The sequence below is a fragment of the Sander vitreus genome, chromosome 5 (assembly GCF_031162955.1).
Source record: "Sander vitreus isolate 19-12246 chromosome 5, sanVit1, whole genome shotgun sequence".
Taxonomy (NCBI): Eukaryota; Metazoa; Chordata; class Actinopteri; order Perciformes; family Percidae; genus Sander; species Sander vitreus.
The window spans coordinates 14,195,928-14,216,177 of record NC_135859.1 but is presented as its reverse complement, the minus strand read 5'-3'; the positions used below and the strand labels follow the sequence as shown (position 1 = coordinate 14,216,177).

The 20,250-nt window shown below is 40.1% G+C and overlaps 1 protein-coding gene across 1 annotated transcript; it reads left to right on the top strand.

Annotated features, from left to right (window-relative positions):
- Positions 1–5,380: 5,380 nt before the first annotated feature.
- Positions 5,381–11,226, top strand: LOC144518103 (aquaporin-3-like). The gene is made up of 6 exons (XM_078250501.1): positions 5,381–5,574; positions 8,432–8,558; positions 8,796–8,933; positions 9,090–9,205; positions 9,327–9,544; positions 9,699–11,226. Exons 1-6 carry the CDS (start codon positions 5,467–5,469, stop codon positions 9,898–9,900), a joined length of 909 nt encoding a protein of 302 aa, XP_078106627.1. The 5' UTR covers positions 5,381–5,466; the 3' UTR covers positions 9,901–11,226.
- Positions 11,227–20,250: the final 9,024 nt, after the last annotated feature.

The window sequence follows — 20,250 nt, the reverse complement described above, 5'->3', positions numbered from 1 at the left end:
CGGAAGGCTACCTCTGAGCCATGGCTCAGGAGCACTTTGCCTGAGTGGCTAAAGGACTTCTTAGGAACCCCTGATTCCCAGTCTGCTCATCCAGGCTGGTTCTCCATCAGCTAGCCACCAGTCTGCTGGCAACCAGGCTCCACGCAGGTCCATCAACCTTGGTATCTCGCTGGAAAGCTATAGAGCGTGAGTTTCCCAGTTGACATTCAGGCAGTCAGCCATCCTGCTCCAAAGCCAATGATTCCTCAGTCTCCCGAGCCTTCACTGCTGCCCAGCAATCCCAAGCCTCAGCTGCCCAGCGCCACAGAGACTCTGCTGACCAGCGACCCAGTCTCTGCAGCCCAGCTGTGTGATTGATGTCCAGCCCGGCCCTGAACCAGTGTCAAGGGTCACAGCCGTTGCTCGTCACTTCCAGAGTCGGTGTTCCCAGCCGACGTCTCGTCACTTCCAGAGCCGTGGTCCCCAGCAAAACTTCTCGTCACTTCCAAAATCGGGGGTCCCTGCGGAACATCTCGTCACTTCCAGAGTCGGGGGTCCCTGCAGAACCTACTCGTCTCGTCACACTCCCAAGTTTCTTTTGAGCTGCGGCAATCCCACGTTCCAGAGCCTCTGTAGTCATCCGTTCCTCTGCTTCAACAGTCATCAGTTCCTGTGCTTCAACAATCATGAGTTCCTGTGCTTCAACAGTCATCAGTTCCTGTGCTTCAACAATCATGAGTTCCTGTGCTTCAACAGTCATCCGTTTCTGTGCTTCAACAGTCATCCGTTTCTGTGCTTCAACAGTCATCCGTTCCTCTGCTTCAACAGTTCCTGTGCTAACATGTAACATGTAACATATAGCCCGCTCTTCATTTCTTGGGTGTGTATGAAAAATTAATTAGTATTTTAACTATTTTACCATCTTATTAACCTGCTGTATTAACGCCTCCCTCATGAGTGATGTAGCCTATTTCATGTTTTTATTACTGCTTGTTACTGCTTTGCATGGTTGAACGGTGCAAGAAGATGGCTCAGGTCTGTGTTGCTTGGCTGTGTTTTGATGCTTGCATGGCTTCTTATACTGAATGGGGATACTGTTGATGTGTAACTGTGCTAATGTTATGCTGCTTTCTGTAGTTCTGCATGGCTTATTGAGAAAGCTTATTTGTTGCTCTAGCTGTCTGTATGGTGTCTTGTTGACTTCTGTCTGTATAGTTTAAACTGTACTAATGTCTTGCTGTTTCCTGTTGCACTGGTCTAAAATCATCTGGCCAAAGGACTACAGTTGAAAATTAGCCGGCTGGCTAACACTGGCACATTTACAGAAATGTTGATTAATGTGTGCTGTCCTTTATAAAATAAAGAATAAGAATACGAATAAACAAAATATTAAAAGTGGTTAAAAAACCAGAACCTAACAAGAGATGAAAAAAGGGGGAGAGTTTCCAGTGCTACTTCTAGGACCCTACCCCTTCTCCATAACAATTAAATTAAATCATATTTATTATATATACAACTAGAACAACTATCCCAATGCTATCATGTACCACATGTCAAAATCATATGACTTAAACAATTACCTTATGCTCCCACCAACCCTTCCACGTCCCTATACCTCTTAAGAATATATTTTTGTAAATCTTTTCCTGTTATGTTGATTTCATTACTTTTGGGATCGAGGGTAGAGCTCAGGTTGAATCCTGGTGATGTTATCAGGACGCCATTTGTTGTCATAAGCATCTGAGCACAGTGGCGCAGTGGCGCTGCATCCTTTACTGAAGAGGACATTTAGCTCCATATCTATTACTGTTTCTTTGCAACTGTGAGACATACAGTATTTCACCACAATCACACACACACACACACACACACACACACAATACACTCACTCTATCATTTTTAACCGTGTGGCTGTGCCACATTGAACTGTATACTCAGGGGCCATCCACACGGAAACGCTTTTTGGTGTAAACACATGTTTTGCATCGTTTTGGCCAATCGTCCAAACAAATCCTGTAAACGCACTGCCTGAAGACGCGCTTTTTTTGAAACCTGGTCCCAGGTGAAAAAAATTCAAAAACGCCACCCTTGCGTCTTCATTTCGACGGCGAAGCCGCATACTTGCGTATCGACGATGTCATCGCCACACCCCTCGACCTCTAGCCTTCAACCTCTTATCCCGCAACGACGTCTCATAACAACAACAATGGCGGACCACATGCTTGTGTTCCTGCTGGAGAAGATATTGAGCCTATTAGGTTTACTAGGGCTGTTTGGTTTCTTCTTCTACTGTCTGTTTGTATACAGCGCACAAGCTTTATGCATAGACAGTAAAAGAAATGGAAAATGTGACGCCATAGATTTCCACGGAGACCAGTGATGGATATTAGAAGCATTTTTCCGGTGTTACTGCGCAGCCTCCAACAGAGCTTGAAGACGTATATGTGACGTGAGCAACCTGTCTGAAAGTTGTAAGTGTTCTGGTAGCTGTGCCAAGAGAAATCTCAATCATTCCCAATCTTGCAGAGACGGAGAGCGTAGGTGTATGTAAAATACAAGATCGTATTCCAAACGAGCCGCCATTATGGTCGGTTTTGAAATTCGGGAGAAGCCAGACCTACGTGACGTGTTCGTCCAATCAGCTGCCAGTTTCATTTTTTGGACGACAATACAGATTAGCGCTGCTGTTATGGAGACGTATTACGTCTCGCGCACGCGCAGAACGTACAGGACCTTATGCTTTTTAGTACCTTCCTGTAGCCCGTTTACATTCCAAGTCGCAATTTGTATTGTATTAGGAAGGTATTGAGCAATACTTTTATGAGCCATGAGTAATAAACTAATGGATAGTAAATTGATAAGACAAAAAACTAAGAAAGACACACACTTAAACATCCATTCATGCTCAAACACTCAGACATGTATTACTCTGCCCCCAAGAGATGTACATCATTCAGGTATATCAACTTAATGTACCTGATACCTTACATATACCTTAGCACATTTGGTTTTATGCAAATAAATCCCTATCCCAAACCCACACCTCCCACCCCTCCCCATCCCACTCACTCAGTAAACATGTTTCCCACCCACATATACACACAAAGGCACACACACCCTGCCCGTCACTCCAGGGAGAGAGAGAGAGAGAGGGAGAGAGAGAGAGAGAGAGGAGAGAGAGAGAGAGAGAGAGAGAGGGAGAGGGAGAGAGAGAGAGAGAGAGAGAGAGAGAGAGGGAGAGGGAGAGAGAGAGAGATTCCACAAATTCACAGCACAAATTGTAATACACATACTCTTCATAGTGGTACGAACACACTGTTTTTTTAAATTCAACTTTCTTCTTAAATTATAACCTCCTTCTTTGTCTAAGCAGCATTGTTTTTGTATGTTACCCTGAAGTGACTTGTTATATTTTGCCTTACATTTTAGCAGATCTATGAACTTCAGTTCAGAGCATCAGTATCAGTTCTTCAAATTGCAGTGTTTGTTGCTGACATCATCTCTGTCTGCCTTGAGGCAGTATGCCAACCTGTTCTGTTTATCTGAGAGATATTAATCTTTCTTCACCTGTCTGTGCCTATTCTGTCTCCTGCACCTGATGAAAAACAACTGAACACTGGCACTACTACGGGAGACAAACACATCTGGTATGCACATGGTACATATGTCCATCAATCACAAATATGAAAAAAACAATGATCACTGCTATTTCTGAAGGACTTCAGGGTTATGAAAAAAACAAATATGAGAAAACATTGTCTCAAAGAGCAAAGCCTAATTATTAGAACTTGTAATTGCAGAAAATTGACAGAAATTCATGTTGGTTTTACAGCTTTGTCTTAATGTTTGTGCGTACCGCCATTCTTTTCCCTTTCCCTGAGCCAAACAATTCCAGGAAAAATGGTTTAAAACCATGTGGTCCAAAAATGCAGCTCCTCTGGCTTCTAGATAGGATTCCTTCTGGAAGCCCGAAGAACTAAACTGAGTCAGAAAAACAAAAGAAAAGTAAAAAAAATCTATCTTTGTAGAAGATGGCAGCCCTGGTCAGGTTAAAATGTTTACGAGAAATATGCTAGTACAAATTTGACAAATGAGGATTAGGATTTTGAGATACATAAAGGGATAACAGTCCAGTATAACTGATAAAACTTTTAAAACAAACAAAAACAGTATATTTTAATATCTGCTTATCACTGAAGCCTATCGAGCATGCACTGGGTAAAGCAGGGAAACAACCTGGGAGGGTCAGACAGGCTAACACCAAAAGATGCCTTGCACTAAAAGTCCTACCTGTGGGAACTCTTCAATCCAGTTGACCTGCAGGTTACTCATGTATTCGCATATTATTTTCTCACTCCGCAATTTTTTTTTTTATAGGACATTTTTTAATGTGTAAAGCCTGTTTAAGTTCTCTACAGCAAGTAATCTAATGCTCGCCACTGTCAAAATGAAATAGGCATAGCAAAACAGAATAAAAGAAATTCAAACTGAGTAATGAAATAGTATACTGATTCCTTCTGATAAAGTCTGTGGGGTTTTAAAACTGGAAATATTCTCACACCTTGAACCATTGAAACCAGACAAAGAAGGTATAATATGTGGTATGTATGACAAAAGAACCGGTCACAGAAAACGAGGTGAGGGACAGAAAGGAAAGATGAGAAGGCCCAACATGTATGTGAAATAGGGGACATCTAGAGTCAGGGGTATTTTGGATTTATATTATGTTCATTTATAAAGTTTGCCGTTTGGTGGACTAAGGTGGATAGAGGCTACATTAGGTGTATACAGGATTTTGCAGTACAGGTACTCTATAAAGTATGTTTATCCATATATGATTCATTTGCATAATCTAAGACAGGTAGTGATTGCAAATGTATAGAGTAAGAGATTAAAGAAAGGGGAAATGTAGGATTCAGTAGATTAAGGACACTGAGTTTCTAATGATTAATGTTAGGGGCAAACAGATAAACTTGGATTTGGTTTTAGGTTAAGATCAGATCAGGCAACACTAGTCTACACTGTAAATCAGGTTTGACCATAGTAAGCGTGCAAAATCACAGTATGCCGTGCATGTGTGTGTGTGTGTGTGTGTGTGTGTGTGTGTGTGTGTGTGTGTGTGTGTGTGTGAGACAGAGGGTGAGAGAGGGAGTGGACCAATGAGAAAAACAGACTGAAACACCGTGAGTGTGTGTGTGTGTGTGTGTGTGTGTGTGTGTGTGTGTGTGTGTGTGTGTGTGTGTGTGTGAGAGACAGAGGGTGAGAGGGGGAATGGACCAGTGAGAAAAACAGACTGAAACTTACCGTGACAAGCAGGGAGGCGTGGTGCAGAGAGTGGAGGCGAGTCCAGGGTTGGCACCAGCCCAATCAAAGGCCATCCTGGCTCTATAAAAGGAGCCCAGTCCTCCCAGCTTCACAGCCACTCAGGAAAAAACTATCCAGCTACCGTGCCTGTCTTCTCACTGTCTCAGTCAGTAGCAAGAAAACATGGGCAGACATAAATTGTTTTTGGACAAACTGTCCCGGTCCTGCCAGATCCGAAACTTGCTGCTTCGCCAGGCCCTGGCAGAGTGTCTGGGCACCCTCATCCTTGTGGTAAGTGTTTGTGCAGTGTTTGTGTGTGTGTGTGTGTGTGTGTGTGTGTGTGTGTGTGTGTGTGTGTGTGTGGGCATGGAAATTACATTGCATCTCATGCTGAAACAGATAAGTTTAAAAAACAAAAAACATTTTATGAAGTGGTTACAACGCTCATACTTCGAAATATACTGTACGTTAATAATAATAATAGTTCAACCGTGTTCCCTCTCAGTGTTTTCTTTTCAATAAATAATAACTTCTAAACTTATTAAACTACAGACTGCACTTTTAAACTTAATATAAACTTAATAATTGCAAAGAGGAAATCTTAAATGGTAGCTCATCATCCAACTTTGCCCCAATCATAAATGAGGTTTCAGGTTAAAATGAAGAACATTGTTGCATGGCAGGAAAAATAGAATAGACAATTTTTTTGCTCATTGATTAAAAAAGATCCAGATGATGGGCTATCTACATATATAAACGTATTGTGTAAAATTTATTTTACAGTTAATAGTTTAAATACTAGTACAACGACCTGTTAGTGGGCAACCTAAATGCTCTTGTATTGGCTTAACATTCACAGGGAGGATGTGCTGAGTTTACTGACTCTGACTTCTGTGATTAACACATTTATTACGGCATAGAAGCATGCTAGTTTTAATTGAAGTGAACCCTCCAACAGAGCTTAGTCAGAATTTCAAGTCACTCAAATATAATGTATAAACAAGTAAATTATGTAAACACAGATATGTGGTTGAAAACTGCCTATTAACTACTACTTACATAAGAGCTTAGGACTGAAAAATTCAATAACTGTTATTAGTCAGACGTTACAGCATGTACTGTGACGACTGATGGAACAGAAAGGTCTCAAAGGTCATTTAGGTTTCACAATAGGTGAAAAATATCAATACCAGCACTGGGAGAGTTAGTGGCAGAATAATAGGCATCACATCACAGACATGACTGACATAATTTTCCTTCCTCTATCGGAGATTACAGAAGTTTCTCTTTGCTGACCATCCTTTTTCTCCAAATATCAGCCTGCCAATACATGTTTCCCTAGTAACAGAGCAAAGCAAACTATTATTAGTAATCAACTACTAGTGTAGGATGGCCTGGAGCGATAGGTGAGGTGTGTGTGTGTGTGTGTGTGTGTGTGTGTGTGTGTGTGTGTGTGTGTGTGTGTGTGTGTGTGTGTGTGTGTGTGTGTGTGCCTCTTGTATTGACATATGTCACTAGCTCTTTGCAACTTGTCAGGCTCATTAAACAGATTGTTTTTTGACTCAGTTCCTTCCCGAAGCTGTTTTGCAGAGGCGCTTTCATTGTGTCTGGTGCTTAGCACCGCCCAAGACAATTGTGATTGGTTTAAATAAATGCCAATAAACCAGAGCACATTTTTCTCCAATCCCGGAATGCTGTGTAGACTAGCCTGACCCTCCTCCGCAGCTCTGTGGAGATAGGTCTGGCAATGCGAGACTAATCTTACTGTAACTGTTTTGTTAACCCCTCAATGCACTTTCACAACATGCACTTCATTTTCCACCTCAAACCACTGTTCCCTGCTTTGAGTAGCCGTAGGGGAGCTTCTGAGGCTCCTCATCCTGAATTTGAAAAGATCACACAGGTAGTGATTTTAAGACAGCAGCAGATTTTTGCCTTCAGCTACTAAACAAATGTGTGTTTCACTAGGCTGACTGCTGTGGTTTTTTTTTATAAGCTTCCCGACTGTGCTAAAAGCTGGAAGTAGCTGCATGGATGCATTACCAGCTGAATCAGCCAATTTAATGTCGGTAGAGAAGGTGTTGGAGTGCAGTTGACTAATTACAACATTATGACAGCAACATAGCAAGTGGCTGGAATTCCTCACCGTAGTGAACACACATTCACTGGTGAATTTGAGCACTACAGAGTTAGGTAAAATACTCATTGCTCCCAGATTTAATGTCGGATTTAAATAAGACCTTTCAAGTGGAATATGATCTAAGTAAGGAATTTGGCACTCACAAGCTAATGGACCATCATTTCAAAACGTCCCAGTTAGATAATGAATGCCATAAATATATTCTTTGTAAATCTTTAGTTATTCACCTGAGGAACCGAGCATCTCTGCCGTATTGCACAATCCAAATATTCTTCAAAACTTGCCATATTCAGTGTGTGCTTGCCATTTCTGCCGCTTCGTCGGATGTCTTGCTTGTCAGGCTCATCCTGGCAATGTACTTCCGTCCATCCAGACTAGCTGGGCAGTAACAGCGACAGTTCTCCCCCAATCAAGGTCAACACAGTGACCTTTTTTGTAGATACAGTATACTGTACTCCTGTGAGCCATTACGAACACAATAGAGCTCAGTTAATTCTGAGTACAGCTCATTTAATGGGCTTTTGTTCCACTGGTTTCACTGATAATGTTCACAGTGCCTTATTTCACCCCTCACCTTGACAGTGATCGGCAGACAAAGCACTAAATGTATCCTGTAAAAAAGTATCCTTTTTTTATTTATACAACACTGAGATACTGAATACAGCTGGTGTGTGTGTTGCGCAAAACTTTGCACTGGGAAATTCAAAAGCCCTAAAGAATACAGATTTTCTGTCTTTTCTTGGTTTTTCTTTAAAATCACACATAAATATCCCACACATCACACATCACATCATCCGATAAGTTGTCTTGTGGCTCGGAGGTAGAGCGGCGCCCATCAACCATGCGATTGGTGGTTGGATCCCAAGCTCCTCCAGCCACATGTCAAAGTGTCCCTGGACAAGACACTTGAGAATAAAGTTTCGTTCTTACAACAGAAACAATCATAAAGCTGTTTTGCGCAGAAGAACGTATTGGGACCTAGCGTAAACATTTCTTCTCTCTCTCCAGATGTTTGGCTGTGGTGCTGTGGCCCAGCTGGTTTTGAGCAGTGGTTCCCATGGCATGTTCTTCACAGTCAACTTTGCATTCGGCTTCGCTGCCATGTTAGGCATCCTGGTCTGTGGCCAGATATCAGGTACACTAATACTACTAGTATTTTATTGAAGATTATAATACATGACTCATTGGTTTTAGTATAGGTGCATGGGAATTAATACTTTCTGAGCATTAGATTTTTCAGACAAATTCAAGTAGCAGGAAAACTATTTAACCAGCTTTGCCTTGATGTATTAATCTGGAGTCTGAGTCTATATTTAGATAATGTTCATATCTATAATATGTACTGACATACTGTCACCATGTACATCTGCAGGTGGCCATCTGAACCCTGCGGTGACCTTTGCCCTGTGCCTGCTAGGAAGAGAGCGCTGGAGAAAGTTCCCCATGTACTTCCTCTTTCAGACAATCGGTGCTTTCTTTGGTGCTAGCATCATTTTCAGCATGTACTTTGGTAAGAGATGACTCCAGATATGGAGCCAAATTCAAATAAATGATGTTGTTACAACCCTATATGAACCGATTTGTGTCTAAGTGCTTCATTTAAAAACCTGTCTAAACAAAACAAAACATTATGTTATACAGTATTTTGTTGTTTGCCTCTCTTTAGATGCCCTGATAAAACATCCTGGATGTTTCAATGTGACTGGTTCTGATGCAACAGCTGGGATCTTTGCTACCTACCCTGGAGAACATCTTACCCTTTTGAATGGCTTCTTTGATCAGGTACCCTTTTGAAATGTGGAAACAGCACCAGCATCATACACAAAATTTTTATTTTTACAAATATAGCCTAGGTGATGAAACTCCAACGATTTCCTTTTCGATGTACCTCTCTCGAACATAGATGATCGGCACAGCAGCGCTCATTGTTTGTATCCTGGCTATTGTGGATCCACACAACAACCCCATCCCCCAAGGGCTGGAGGCCTTCACTGTGGGATTTGTGGTTCTGGTCATTGGATTGTCTATGGGCTTTAACTCTGGCTATGCTGTCAATCCTGCCCGAGACTTCGGACCACGTCTTTTCACCGCTATGGCTGGGTGGGGCAGCGAAGTTTTCACGTAAGTGCACAGACTTTAAGCCATTTCCACATTGTTTATCTCCATGTAAACTTTCCTTCGCAACACTCTCATAGTGATGACCTTATACCCTCGGAACAAAGTAAAACCCTTTTTTTGATTATACATAATTAACTCAATTTTCATCACTCCTCAGGGCTGGACAAGGCTGGTTCCTGGTACCCATTAGCGCCCCATTCATTGGAAGCATCATCGGTACGTTAATCTACCAGCTGATGGTTGGCTTCCATACGGAGGGAGAAGCACGTGACCAGAAAGTCGCAATAGATGAGAGTGTCCGACTCACCAATGTCACCACCAACGATAAAACCAAAGACAATGCCAAAGAAATACACTGAGCGTGTTAGAGAGCTAATGACTCTAACGCATGCACATTCTGTAAATACCAACACACAGCAGCATTTCCCCTTCAAGCCACAACTATTTTTTTACAAACAATCTTTACAGCTGTTGGGGTATCCCCCAAGTTAGCTGTGTGTTTGTGAAAACAGGCCACTATCTTTACATTATAATGTAATTGGATTATATTGTAGAACTTCAGAAACCCAGAATGCCATTCATTATTTTAGGAGATGTACATTTGGATCTTAGAGTCTATAGCACTCCAGTTTGAACAGTATTGTATGCTTTATACCAATGTAGTTTTATATAACTTTTATGTTGACAGATGAACATCTTTCGCAAACAACGTCTATGTATTGTGTCAGTCCAGAACCTTTCACTGAATCTCACATTTAAATTTGGGGAAATTGGGAAACAAATAATTCTAAATTCAACGTAAAAGTTAAAATATTGCAGAATATTTTATTGTAACATCAACTAGCAAACTTGATCATTTACCCTTTGTATAGTCTTGCATTGCCAAATATATCTCCACAGCGCTGTGAAGTAAGGTCTCGCCCCCCCCACATATTCTTTGTAAATCTGTACAATCATTCCCTGAAAGAACTAACCAGGCCTGCCTTATTGCACGATGCAAATTTTCTTCAAAACCTGCCATTTTCAGCATGTAGCTTGCCAGGTCGAAGGTTCTGGTTGCTCTTTCTCGAAGCGACCAGAGTTTAGAATGGCAACACAAGGAAAGCGGAAGGTGATGAGGGGCATCTGGTGGAACTTCCGGCAGCGATCCAGACTACCCTTTGTATGAACTAAAATTATCAGGGCCTTCTAGCCTTCTAATTTCATGCTTGGAAAAATCTTCTGATCTCCATCCTCATAGATTTGTCACGTGTAGAGGTCAATTTTCCATAAGATTTAGGGGTACACAATTAGGGAATGGCTTTTTCTTTGCTAGCAAAAAATAATTCCTCTATTAAATGTTACAAAAAATGTAACTGCTGTTTTGTAACCACTTTTCCCCCATGTATTGTTGTCCACATTCATACATCATCTAAAACTCATATTTTCTGTTTTTATTTTTGATATATATTTTTTTTTACTTTATATATTTGTTTATTACTTTTTCATCACTATTATGTAGTCATATTCTGTTCAGTATGTACATGTTGTGTTCTTTATCACATTGTGAAATGTTAACAATATTTAGGTGGAGGCTTCAAATAAACTCATTGGGTTTTCTGCCTCTTCCTGCACTGTACTTCATGTTATGTTCGTTTCATTTGTCATTTTAAATTGTGCAAAATAAAAAACTGAACTAAAACTTCTCAGATGTGTGTTAACAAATGAAAATTATCTTCTATGTACAGCACAATATTAACTACCTGTCTTCAAATTGTTATTTAGGCCTTTTGGTGTGCTCATACCTGGACTCCAAGGTTGGGTGCTGAACTGGACTGTGTGAGCACCTTGGTCCATTGTACGTAGGTTGAGGGGAAATGTTTTTTAACTGATACAATAAACTTCTCTTTTTGATTGTTGCATGAATGTGGATGGTACGTTGTACATTTTTGTTACTGTTGATTCCCGTTTGTCACTAATGCTTTTCATTTTCAGAGGGGTTGGGCTGTAATCAGAGCACAATTCAATTGGATATACTAGAGAGTTACACTGAACTGTAAACAAGTGTGGTTCAAAACAGTTTGCAGTTGTTGCAGCAGTACAAATGTATGATATGTTAAAGTAATGGAACTAAGTGCTTGTCCATATTACAATAATAGAATATAGTGCAAGAGTCAATGTAACATATTAACATTATATTATGAAATAGAGACTAAAATGCAGGTGCAGTAGGGTAGCAATATAGTATAGAATAACATAACATAACACAAGACTATATGTTATATAATCTGCAGAATATCTGCAGATTGAAATAATTTTTTGATTCCATTTGGTCTTCACATTCAATAGTTTTTTTAAAAGAAAGTTGGGTCACAACACTGGTATCCAAAAGTGTTGTGCATTTACAGGAGAACTGACAAAATGTACCAGCATAGCTCAGTATCCACAGACCAGAACACGGCTATCCCAAATTTCTCTTCTCTTCAGAATTTGGATTCTGGCAGGCCAATGAATCAGTCAATCAAAACAAAACAGTTTTGGACAATAATTTCCAACAAGTCTTAACATGTCACCTTGCATGTGTGGAAGAGATTACCAGGGTAAGTCCCTGAAAAGCACTCAAACTGCATTCCTGTCGAATCAGACAGGTTTAAACACATTTGCTTTTAAAATAGAGACTAAGGCTGCATTTCATTAGTGGTTCAACATGCCTTAGTTCACTTCCACTCAGCACTTGCCTTTGGAGGAAATCCCCACCGTCATCATAAGTGTTGTTTTTTTTTTCAAGATTTTTTTGGGCATTTTCGGCCATTATTTTGACAAGACAGCTGAAGACCTGAAAGGGGAGAGAGAGTGGGGGGAATGACATGCAGCAAAGGGCCACAGGTCGGAGTCAAACCCGGGCCCGCTGCGTCGAGGAGTAAACCTCTATATATGTATGTGCGCCAGCTCTACCAACCAACCCAAACAACCAGCTATCCAGATGCCCCATGAGTGTTGTTTCATTTGTCTAAAAACCTAAAGTGAACTTGGTGATATCGACTGTCGATGGGCTGAGGAAGTGAGTGATCAACTGTGGTCACTCAAGAGGTTGATATCACCCACAATGCATTGCAGTATAGCATTTGGTGCAAGAAAACACATCCATGGTTCGGTGACAGTAATGTACAACCGGTAAATCTCTAATTTCTGACCACCCAAGAAGGAGAAGATGAATACATTGATTAAATACATTTCAACTTTTTAGTAGGTAGTTCCTAAAGAAAAGGTCATTGTTAGCTTGATATTTTATTTGTTCTAATTGTGTGATTTCTTGATTCTCAACATTATCGGTAAACACATGGTAGAAATTCTGTTTTTGCAAGATATTATAAACCCATAGCAATAATAGTTATGATTAATCATGATACATATCACAGTCCCTCCAGAAAAACGCGATTATGCGATCGCATAATTCAATGCATAATCAGCCAAAGTCCGCATATTTATGCGGGGGCCGCATTTTTTCAAATATGCCGCACTTTCGCCGCATAAATTGCCGGTTTCCATGCAAAATATGCGGGGCTTGCATGATTTCATAATCCCCGCATTTTTGTTGCAAAAAAGTCACATATATCTTAGCAGAAAGTTGAAAAAGGTTGCGTTTACTTCACACAAGAGCAGCCATTTTCCCCTGTTGCCATGGAAACGTTATGAAGTGACGTAATTACGCGACGTGAACATCATCGAAAAGCTGCAAACCCCGCGATGAAGCCATGATGAAACAGCAGTTTTTGCAAGTTCCCGCAATTTTATCACATACAATTTCATAAATATCCTGCATATTCCATTGCATTTTTTTTAAGAAAACGTGCCGCATAATCAAGGATTTTTGCCCGCAACAATCACAAAAAAACTCCTCTGGAACTTTTCTGAAAGGACTGATATCACAAACTTTCTAAGTCAGAAACTCATGCCGCTAATTGCCAAGCCTCATTGAAATAACTCTCTCAGGTATTTCTGATGATTTGTAGAAAGTAGTAATAATAATCTTAATAATAATAATAATAATAACTGTATAAATAGTATTTGTAAAGCACATTTAAGAACATACAAGAAATGCACCACAAAGTGTTTCACAATAAGGAAATTGCATGACATAGACAGAATGAACATAAAAACAGGGATAGAATGCCATAATGGCCTTAAAGGAAAATAAGAAGGAAAACACATTTGAAGCAGTGGTGCAAAGTCTAGAACTGGTGGTCGATCCGTATAGTTTGGGGCTGAAAGTGAACAAGGGCAAGTGCGTTTCATTTTAATCCCCCACTCCTGCCTTGCCCACTTTCCCTTTGAAAATGAAGGAAGTCGTTCCAAAATATCTAGATGTTTTGTAAGATTGTCAGGTGTACACAATCTGCAGTTCATGGACTAAAGTGTGCAAAACCACCAGTATAGTCCTTTAAAGAGCTGATCCAAGCAGCACATACCAACCTTGTGGCAGTGAACATGTGTTTTCTATCTTGAGCTCCCTTGCAATGTACAGTATGCTGCCTGAGGCCCTGATGGAATTCTACCATTAGATCAGATTTGATATATTATGGCTGTTTGCTATATATATATATATATATATATATATATATATATATATATATGTATATATATATATATATATATATGTATATATATGTATATATATATATATATATATGTATATATATATATATATGTATATATATATATATGTATATATATATATATATATCTTGAATTATTTTGAAGTCTGGATTTACTTCTAAGGTAAGTACTGATCATTGGCATGTGCGAAAAACAGTAACATCTACTGCATAGACCTTACTGGTGAATAAATGTCTGTAAATATACTATCCAGTGCTGCCAAAGCTTTGCCAAAAGATAAAATTAAGTTGTATAGCAACAAAAAAGAAATACTAAAGAAAACACTGATTATTTCAGAAGGTCCTCCTCAGCTTTATAAGAAAAGAAGAAAAGATGCGAGAGGAAGGCTGAATGTAAAAAAAAAAAAAGACCCCTTGAAGACAACGCTTTCATGCTAAACCTGTATCATACCCTCAATATAGCCTCTCACATACCAAGTATATTCCTTTTTACAGGATCTGGTCCCAAGTATACCTGTAAAACCTCCATGATATCCCTTAAGCCAGGTTGTTCATGCCAGAGTCTCATCAAAGCCATTTCACCTGGCTATATTTCAGTATTGTATAACACACTTTCACAGGAAAAACAAGCTGATGGATCTGTGGAAAACACCAGCAGTCTTCAACCTTTTATTACAATGTCTGGTATACAAAGAAAGAAAGAAAGAAAGAAAGAAAGAAAGAAAGAAAGAAAGAAAGAAAGAAAGAAAGAAACTGTATAAGAGGTGAACTACTCTGGTAAGTTCAAACAATTTTCACCACATATTTTACAGAGCAATAAAATGTATCTTACACAGTTGTATGGAGTGTCTGGTTCAGGCTGGGACACTAATGGCCTGTTTTGTTCCACATAGTATAAAACACCTGGGTGAAGAGTTAGTGCCATGTGCAGGCCATTTGATAACAGCAGTTTTTACTGTGAACCTGCAGTGAATCCAAATAAGAGACAGCTACAATGGGGCAAAAAAGTATTTAGTCAGCCACCAATTGTGCAAGTTCTCCCACTTAATAAGATGAGAGAGGCCTGTAATTTTCATCATAGGTACACTTCAACTATGAGAGACAAAATGAGAAAAAAATTCCAGAAAATCACATTGTAGGATTTTTAATGAATTTATTTGCAAATTATGGTGGAAAATAAGTATTTGGTCAATAACAAAAGTTCATCTCAATACTTTGTTATATACCCTTTGTTGGCAATGACAGAGGTCAAACGTTTTCTGTAAGTCTTCACAAGGTTTTCACACACTGTTGCTGGTATTTTGGCCCATTCCTCCATGCAGATCTCCTCTAGAGCAGTGAGGTTTTGGGACTGTCGCTGGGCAACACGGACTTTTAACTCCCTCCAAAGATTTTCTATGGGGTTGAGATCTGGAGACTGGCTAGGCCACTCCAGGACCTTGAGAAATGCTTTTTACTGAAGCCACTCCTTCATTGCCCGGGCGGTGTGTTTGGGATCATTGTCATGCTGAAAGACCCAGCCACGTTTCATCTTCAATGCCCTTGCTGATGGAAGGAGGTTTTCACTCAAAATCTCACGATACATGGCCCCATTCATTCTTTCCTTTACACGGATCAGTCGTCCTGGTCCCTTTGCAAAACAGCCCCAAAGCATGATGTTTCCACCCCCATGCTTCACAGTAGGTATGGTGTTCTTTGGATGCAACTCAGCATTCTTTCCCCTCCAAACACGACGAGTTGAGTTTTTACCAAAAAGTTTGTATTTTGGTTTCATCTGACCATATGACATTCTCCCAATCCTCTTCTGGATCATCCAAATGCTCTCTAGCAAACTCCAGACGGGCCTGGACATGTACTGGCTTAAGCAGGGGGACACGTCTGGCACTGCAGGATTTGAGTCCCTAGCGGCGTAGTGTGTTACTGATGGTAGCCTATGTTACTTTGGTCCCAGCTCTCTGCAGGTCATTCACTAGGTCCCCCCGTGTGGTTCTGGGATTTTTGCTCACCGTTCTTGTGATCATTTTGACCCCACGCGGTGAGATCTTGCGTGGAGTCCCGGATCGAGGGAGATTATTAGTGGTCTTGTATGTCTTACATTTTCTTATAATTTCTCCCACAGTTGATTTCTTCACACCAAGCTGCTTACCTATTGCAGATTCAGTCTTCCCAGCCTGGTGCAGGTCTACAATTTTGTTTCTGGTGTCCTTTGACAGCTCTTTGGTCTTGGCCATAGTGGAGTTTGGAGTGTGACTGTTTGAGGTTGTGGACAGGTGTCTTTTATACTGATAACAAGTTCAAACAGGTGCCATTAATACAGGTAACGAGTGGAGGACAGAGGAGCCTCTTAAAGAAGAAGTTACAGGTCTGTGAGAGCCAGAAATCTTGCTTGTTTGTAGGTGACCAAATACTTATTTTCCCGAGGAATTTGCAAATAAATTCATTAAAAATCCTACAATGTGATTTTCTGGATTTTTTTTCTCATTTTGTCTCTCATAGTTGAAGTGTACCTATGATGAAAATTACAGGCCTCTTTCATCTTTTTAAGTGGGAGAACTTGCACAATTGGTGGCTGACTAAATACTGTTTTGCTCCACTGTGCATCAACAAGTTCAATATGCCATCTTTGAGGAACTTCTTGATTCATATCCATTTACAATCCTTTTTTGGAAACAGAGTGGCACTAACAGCCAGATGTCATTTCCACAACCCCTATCATCACGTAGACCAGATGTTAAATTGGTCGATAATTGGCCATCAGTGACCATTTCCTCCCTATGCAGAGCTCTCAGGCAATAGGAGGACAGATAGAGGAAAGATGGCCTCATGTGTAAACTCTGAACATCCTGTCACGATGATAATTAGGCTGTAATCTAAACAGCAGTCCACGCCCATACCCACACATTGATGCTGTGATATGATATGGAAAACTTTTGACGACTGGAGATTTCTGCAAGAACTTTTCTGCGATTGGATGGCGAGCACTTTTGTTCTGGAAATTGCTCAGAAACCCCCTTGAAGGGTAACTACCTTTTTTTTTTCAACCTGGACCCCAAATCAGCATGCATTTGTGTCTACAATTGGGGTAAGCTGTACAATTGCTCCATTAGGTTACATTGCAGCTCGGTTTACGCCGGCCCATCACTGCGATCATGCTCAACATTGCAATACTGGACCAATTTCAAAGATTTTTGGTCACATCAGTCTATTAGACACGAATGCATGGGGAAATGGGGTCCAGGTTGAAAAAGTAGTACTACTAGTAGTAGTAGTAGTAGTACTACTAGTAGTGCTTCCTCTGAGTTTTCTCCATCGCTATCTCCATAAGAAAACAATGGCACAGCCAGTGCAGAGTGGCTTTACCGCAGATATCATGTGTAGGTGGCTTACAGGTTAACACTAGTCTGACACTGCGGGGCAAAAAGGTAGCTATGTCGCCCAGATGGCCAGTCCAGGCCTGCAGATACCCTTCAGTCAAGCATGTTGTCCACAGCCCTTGTGAAGAAAGCACAGCAGCAGCCGTTCTTTCTCAGGTCACTCAACAAAATCAACCTCCTCCAGAAGCTGCTTTTATCCTTTTACAACTGTTCTGTCCAAAGTATCATCTCGCACAACGTTCTGGTGTGGATTAGCAGCTGCACCACTGCTGACAAAAAGGCGCTGGACAGAGTCAGGAAATCAGCACAAAACATAATTCACACACAGCTCCCCTCACTCACTGACATATATCACATCAGATGCCTGCAGCGGGCAAAAAACATAATTAAAGACTGTTCCCACCCAGGGCACAACCTCTTCACTCTGCTGGAAGGCGTTAGAGATCTTTCCAGGGTCACACTTCCAAATTTTTGAATAGTTTTTATCCAAGTGCCATAAAACACATGAACTCATGACCCATATGGACTGCACTGCACTTCATGGACTATGTTTTCTTTTAGCTACTTATCAATTCATATAATGTATTTACTTATTTATTTATTACTGTGTTCATATTGCTTAGGTCTCTTTTTATTATGTCTTTATTCATGTTTTACTATGTTGTCTTGGCAGACTATGTGTCACCACCAGGGGAAGTGCAATTGAATTTTGTAATGTGCAATGGCAATAAAGGCATTCTAATTCTAATTGAGCAATAATACAATTTGCTTTGAACGTAAATGTAAATGAAATGTAATATTCAATGTGTCAATCGTCTTATTATTGTCTTCATTGTCTTATAAGCTGTGGCAAATTGTTTTTGTTTGTTTTTTGCCAATAAAACACAATAGCACACTAAAACGTATCAAAATTCATCAAACATTTTTAGTATCCCCATGCTGTGTTGGGTATTTCATACAACTATTAGCAAGATATCAATATTACTCTTACACCAAGATGCCTATTGTTACGTGCCGTAGTGTTTCGTTTGTGTTTTCCGCCTGTGTGATTCTCTTCAGGTGTGTGCTGGTTACGTCAGTCCCACAGCTGAAGCCGTTCAGCTGCATTTAGGGAGACGCATGAGTGGCCGAGCCGGTGACAAGGAAGAGAGCTTCAGTGGAAGCCAGAGTAAAACTCCAGATAGCAAACAGTCATTGAAACTATGTTAATTAACATTCCGTTAAGTCACCGAATCAACATGGACAGCGTGTTTGTGAAGCAATACTGCGGTTGTGTGAACCGCCTCTTTTTGTGTTGTGTCTTTGTTTAAAGACTTAGCTGTTCAGTTTCACCTTTGGTACTAAATATTTGTCTTCTTTTTGAAGTTAGTTTTCTGTCCATTATTACTGTAACAATATACCATGTCTGTTCTAAATTGAACTGTTTCCGCTTCTCCCTTGGTTTCCCCCGGGGTTTATTTCATTGTTAGTGTCTCCGCCCCTAGACACGATAGTGACATAACCATTATGTTTTTGGCTCAGTTTGCCTGTCTGTGTTTCCTGTTTTGGCATGGATCACAACAACTATCTTTAAACCAATGACATTTTTGCTCATAACTCCTGAAATGTGCAGTGCAGAATCCAATATTATTATTTTTTTTGGACCAACAATTATCTATCCAAATTTTTTTTACTTTCCTTCCAACAAATTTTGTTTAATCTTTACTGCTTCCTAAACTATCATTGCAATGTGCCAAAGCAGGATTGGACAGGCATCTATCAACCCCAAGCAATTCTACAAAACGTGATTGCATTTCATCCTTCCATATGTGGAAAGAAGGTATGCATCCTTCAACTGCTTTTAGTTGTAATCGGGTCTCCAAAAGTTTATTCATCGCATTCCAAACTTTCAAAAAGGTTTCACAGCTTCAATTGTCAGCAATAATAAATGCAATACAATGCAACAAACATGGCTACAGAGTTAAGTGTGCTAAAGTTTGTGTGAAGTACTGACTAAAATTGCTAATGTTTTTTATGTTGTGACATTCACATAAAAAAATAAACAGTGGTGTTTTTATATATAATTTCCTTTATCATTTAACCAATGACTGTGATGAAGACAGATTTAACAAAAACAACAAACCCGTTCTCACAAAGCTGTTTTTCTTTCTAAAATTTGAACAAACAATGAAGAGTATCCATTGTGCATTGCTGAGGAAAAAATAAAAGATGCCAAGTAATCCAGGGTCCTTAGAACACATGTTTATTGTTGCTCTTGTTCATTCAATTCCCTTTAATCTAAGTCTCATACTAAAATGTCATTCACACCCCTTCACAAGGCCAAGGGATTTTTAAAGTTTCTCTTTTGCTGATTGGTATTTATATAGAAAACACTTCACTTTTCTCAGTAGTCAAGACAGCCTGATGAATTCTGCATCATCAGGCAACTGTCTCATGTGGTATAGCTGCGGTGCTTAGGGATGAGCCGGATATAACTGTGGTTGCTTTTACGGTGTCCAGGCTCTGAGAAACCACTGTTCTTCCAATAAAACTTTATACAGGAGATTGTGCACTTCTCTCATGTCCCAAAACAAAAAGGACAGCAATACAAACAAAGTTCTATTCTTTAAGTTTAGAGCATAGATCACTTAAGCAATGCTACTTGGGGGGGGGAACCCAGAAACATCATAAAATAACTTTTACCAGAATGAAGAAACCACTGTAGGGAGACTGTGAAACCAGATATGCTATTGTGTTAAGT

Excerpts from the sequence above, each read along its gene's own strand:
- LOC144518103 (XM_078250501.1), top strand. The coding sequence starts at position 5,467 with ATGGGCAGACATAAATTGTTTTTGGACAAACTGTCCCGGTCCTGCCAG. Across the intron at positions 5,575-8,431 it reads TGGGCACCCTCATCCTTGTG|ATGTTTGGCTGTGGTGCTGT; the intron begins GTAAGTGTTTGT and ends CTCTCTCTCCAG. Across the intron at positions 8,934-9,089 it reads CATTTTCAGCATGTACTTTG|ATGCCCTGATAAAACATCCT; the intron begins GTAAGAGATGAC and ends GCCTCTCTTTAG.